The sequence below is a fragment of the Lathyrus oleraceus genome, chromosome 1 (genome assembly GCF_024323335.1).
Source record: "Lathyrus oleraceus cultivar Zhongwan6 chromosome 1, CAAS_Psat_ZW6_1.0, whole genome shotgun sequence".
Lineage (NCBI taxonomy): Eukaryota > Viridiplantae > Streptophyta > Magnoliopsida > Fabales > Fabaceae > Lathyrus > Lathyrus oleraceus.
In genome coordinates, this window is record NC_066579.1 from 259,800,264 (window position 1) to 259,805,720 (window position 5,457).

The 5,457-nt window shown below is 38.0% G+C and overlaps 1 protein-coding gene across 1 annotated transcript; it reads right to left on the minus strand.

Annotated features, from left to right (window-relative positions):
• Positions 1–3,359: 3,359 nt before the first annotated feature.
• LOC127102336 (uncharacterized) lies at positions 3,360–4,079 on the minus strand. The gene has a single exon (XM_051039717.1). The coding sequence runs from the start codon at positions 4,077–4,079 to the stop codon at positions 3,360–3,362; it is 720 nt and encodes a 239-aa protein (XP_050895674.1).
• Positions 4,080–5,457: the final 1,378 nt, after the last annotated feature.

Here is a 5,457-nt window from a genome sequence, read left to right on the forward strand (position 1 = left end):
ATCCTTTATAGGTACTGGCACAATGGTAGCTGCCCATTGAGGGTACTTTGCAACTGCAAGGAAGCCAACATCAAATTGTCTTTTGACCTCTTCTCGAATCTTAAAGCCATGTCTGGTCTTGTTCTTCGGAGTTTCTGTTTTACTGGCGGACAATCTGGTCGGAGTGGTAATTTGTGAACAACAATGTATGTGTCTAAACTGGGCATATCTTGATACGACCATGCAAACACATCCACATATTCTTGTAGAAGCTTGACCAATCTTTCTTTGACGTTTGCCCCAAGTGTTATACCAATCTTGACCTCTTTCTTTGCTTCCTCGGTGCCAAGGTTGATTGTCTCTACCTGCTCTTGATGTGGTTGGATATTTGTGTACTCGTACTCAACCAATCTTGCCAGTTCGTCGGGAACATCACAATCTTCCTCACCCTCTTCTTCAGCTTGGTAGATGGGTGAATCAAAGTTAAGAGTGCAAGTAGAGTCATTGGATTTAACATGGTTTTCTTTTATTCTGCATGTTTAAATAATTCGCTTTTATTAAAAGTAAAAAAACAAAGGAATGCAAGAGGAAAATGATTTTTATTTTAAAGGTTTTGAAAAATTGCCATTTTCCTTTAAAAGAGAAAGAGAAAGAGAAGTAAATGAATAAACAGGAATTTAACAAAACGCCTTCATTGATATAATCTTAAAAATGCAAAGGTGGCCCTACAAAACATCCAATAGCTTTGAGCATAGCTATGGAATTTTGAAAATAACAAAGAAAAACAACAAATTACTTTGACAAAGGAAATATCTCTTGGATTTCAATCGCTTTCCAATTGTTCAAAGCCACATCACACTGGTACAGCAGGTTGCTTAAATATTCATCTTCAAGATCTTCATCAATAACATTGACTTGATATCCAATGCTGATAAACACTTCTTGGATAGTCTTCGGACGTCCTTTGATGGAAGTTGATGCTCCCTTCTTGAGATTAGTTGGTTTGTAACCCAACCCATAACGGTCCAGCTTTATTTTGACGTCAATAACATCTCCTCAACCTTTGGTATTTCCTTCCTCAATGGTTGATCTTTCTTTCTTACATGATGTAAAAGATGGAATACCCTTCCCCTTTAGTTCTTCGACTTCCATAAGGACAACATTGGCTATTTCAAGAGCTTGGAAAGAAGTTTCCAAATCATCCTCATCATCCTCAATGTAACTGAACAAAGAGAGGTGGCTTAGCATAAAATCTTCCTCACCGGATACAATCACTAGCTTATCATCAATAACAAATTTCATTTTTTGGTGCAAGGTGGAAGTCACGGCCCCAGCGGCATGAATCCATGGTCTTCCAAGCAAACAAATATAATTTAGATTGATGTCCATACCCTTAAAAGTAATTTCAAACACATGCGAACCAATTAAGATTGGCAACTCCACTTCCCCTATGACAGTCCTCGATCCATCAAATGCCTTGACAATTAATGCGCTTGGCCTCATCTCGTCCCCTTGATATGCCAACTTAGCGAGCATCCTCTTAGGTAAAACATTCGGAGAGGAGCCAGTGTCCACAAGGACTCTTGCTAGGGTATCTTCTTGGCATTTCACATATATGTGCAAAGCACGATTATGGTCTTAGCCATCCTTCGTCAAATCTTCTCTACTGAAGCTGAGATGGTTGCATGTTTTAATGTTGGCAATGACCCCCTCAAATTGATCAATAGTAATGTCGTGAGTGACATGAGCCTGAGCTAAAAATTTGTGCAAGGAACTCCTATGAGCTGGAGAACTCATGAGAAGATACAAAATGGATATTTTTGAAGGAGTTTGATGCAGCTGATCAATAATCTTGTAATCACTCTTCTTGATAATCCTCAGAAATTCAGTGTCTTCATCAGTTGGGATCACCCCTTTGCCTTTGTCGGTAATAATGGTGGTGGGTTCTTTCGGTGGAATTGGCGGAGCTACGTTGAATTGAGGGGTATAAGTGCGACCACTACGGGTCATTCTACTTCCCACTGCTATATCATTGCTTGCAATATTTAGGCCTTCTTTCTGAGACCTTGGGTTAACCACATTCATATCATACTTTCAAGGAACTACTTTAGTATTCTCAAAAAGAAAAGAACTAGACCTTTAGACAACCATTGGCTTAGGCATATTGAACATTGGTTCAACTGATTCTGGAATGTTGAAAATTGGTTGAACAACAGTAGAATCTGGAATGTTGAATACTGACACTAGCATGTTGAAGAATGGTGTTGTAGTACTTGACTCAGGTAGATTGAAGATGGGTTCAATGACTGCTACCTCATTCTCTTTCATATGACTGCTTACTTGCAACACACCTTGTTTAATCAATTCTTGAATATCTTTTTGGACCATTTCACATCCTTTAGGACGAATAGTACATTCTTCATAACTCTTTTGGAATTTCCTCAACAAACCTGCCTCCACTAACTTTGCATGAAAATCTCTTAGCGGAGTCTTGATTTTGGTTGCCTCAAGAATCAAACTTTTATCACGCTCATCTTCAATAGCATTCACAGACCCATGACCGGGCAAAGGATTGATTTTGACATTCAGACCGGTATCCCCAACTGAAAGAATCTTTTTCTCAATCAATTCCCTCACAATATGTTTTAAGGAATAATCGCCTTCAAAATCATGCCCTGGGGCGCCTTCATGGAATAGACAATATGCATTGGGATTGTAATATGGTGGGAGAGGGTCTGGTGGAGGTCCCAAAGGTCTTGGAACAGCTAACCTTTTCTTCAACAATGACGAATATGATTCAGTGTAAGACATAGGAATCTGAGGAATCAGAGGTTTTCCACCTTGTCTTCTATTTTTAAATGGACCATTTTGGCGCGGAGCTAGATTCCTTTGTTGATAAGCTGGAGTGTTGGGCGCTGTTTGAAAGATCGGAACTTCTTAAGTCGACTAATACACTAGGACTTGTTGATTTAAAGTTGGTGTAATAGATGCTACATACGGATGTTGAGCAAATTGTGGTTGTTGAACATACTGTTGTTGAGCAAAAGATTGTTGCTTTTTCCAAGACAGATTCTTTCTTCTACTACCCATCACTGTGTTTGTTTCTCCTTCCTTTTTCTTATGGAAACCGCTAGAGAATTTCTTGGTATTGTTGTTGTTGTTGTTGTTGTTGTTGTTGGAATTCTAGCTGCAATAATCGTCTTGCAATTTTTTAAGCTAAGATTCACCTTGATACCCACGGACACCAAGTCAGATAAACTTGTAGTCACGCTTCCCACCACCCTTTCAAAAAATTATGGTCGCATAGTGTCGACAAACCAATCTGCCAATTCTTTTTCAATTAATGGAGGTTCCACTTGAGATGCAGTCTTTCTCCATCTTTATGCATATTCTTTAAAGGATTCATAATCTTTTTGGGACATGCTCAACAATTTCCTTCTATCAGGAGCTAGATCCATGTTGTACTTGTATTGTTTGATGAAAGCATCAGACAAATATCGGAAACAACAGATGCGAGTCTGATCAAGGGTCAAGTACCATTTGGAAGAGGCACCTTTCAAACTGTCTTGGAAATAATGGATCATGAGTTTGTCATTATCGACGTGAGCTGCCATCTTTCTATAGTACATGATGTGATGACTTTTGGGACAAGTAGCTCCTTCATATTGATCAAGGTTGGGTGTCTTGAATTTTGTGGGGATCACCAATCTAGATACAAGGCATATTTCTCTTGCAGCAACACCAAATACCTGATCACTTTCCATTACTCTCAACCTTTTCTCAATAGTTTCAACAATTTCTCTCAGCTTTTTATGTCTTTCATCACCTTCTTCAGAAATATCAAGAATATCATACACTTTTTGATGATCATCGAAGTACGGTTGAACTAAAGTGTGCATGGCAATGGGTGCAAAAGTGGGAATCACTTGATTAACTTCAGTAGTTAGTGGAACTGTATGCTGAGTCGAGTGTACTTGAGGAGGAGGCACAAAACCATGAGGGAGACCAAAAGGAGGCCAAGTTGCTGGAGTACTAACTGTTGGTTGAGGATTAATCACTGGATTGATGATCTCAGAAACAATTGTGGGTTGAGTATCCATCTTTTCACGTATTGTTAGAACAAGATTTTGTGTCTACAATCCATCTCTAAGTTTTGATGATAACAAAGGATGAAACATTTTGGTACCCTAACAAGTTTCTCTAAGTATGCAGGACTCTAACAGAAAATGGATCCAACAAACAACATTTGTCATCACACAAGTATATAACAGTTGACTTAGAGTCAAAAAGCAGTCGCTCTGACTCTGAAGATAACGGCGTTCACAACATTTGATGTTTGAAGACTCAGACACTCTGAATCTGAAGAATTCAACACATGGTTACTCTGCTGATTCGTCCATCTGAAGAAGGTCCACCTGAAGACTAATCAAGAACTTCTGAAGAAAATCACTTCCAACAACAATTTGAAGAATACTAGTTCTACAAGAAGATCTAGATTCCGCACACTCTGACTCACGCCTAACAGATCAACCTCAAGACTTAGTAACGAAGTATTCCATATATGGCACAAATCTTTATTTGGAAAAGAATAAATTCTCTCCCAAATTGATATAGAAAGGACAACAAACTTAATATCAATTAAGTCCCATTATTGGCAAGGTATCACATCAATGCTTTAGCCAACTACATCATATCTTAAGCAATATATAAAGTCAAAATCATCATCATACAAGATAACAAAGCAATTAAATAAGAATACTGCAAACTCAAATTCAATATTTCATTAATTTTTGTTCAAATCTTTTCACACGAGTTGTTGCTCTTAGTGTGAATTTTTATTGTTCTTACTGTGTTAAAATTGCTTAACTAGAAGCACTAAACAATTTCATGTAATTCTTAAATATTTGTTGAATATCTCCTCAAGTGACTTGTGAAGTCTATAGACTTGAGAGGGCTAAGTGATCATTGTTCTCTTAGGAATATTTGTTGTAATCTTTATAGATTATTGGATTAAGTCCTTATTGAAGGCGAAATCCCCTTGGCCGGGTGGACTGGAGTAGCTTTGAATTTCAAGCGAACCAGGATAAACTTCTGTGTTGTTTGCTTTATTTTCGTGTGTGTGTTATTTGCAAAAGTCTTTATTATCAGTGAAAACAATTCAAAACCCCTTTCTTATTTTTCCCTACCTTCAATTGGTATCAGAGCTTCAGCTCTGTTATTGATTTTCAAATCAAACACTTAACATTGTAGAGAAGATCCAGCGTGAGTAAAACATAATGACTAACACCAATGAAAGAGACAGCTACAACGCTAAACCTCCAGTGTTTGATGGAGAAAATTTTTATTATTGGAAGGACAAAATCAAAAGTTTCTTTCTAGGCTATGATGTTGACCTATGGGCCATAGTCACAATTGGTTATTGTAAGACCCCAGTTTTGACCCTAAGATCCCTCATGCTATCTCATCATATGCATTGGC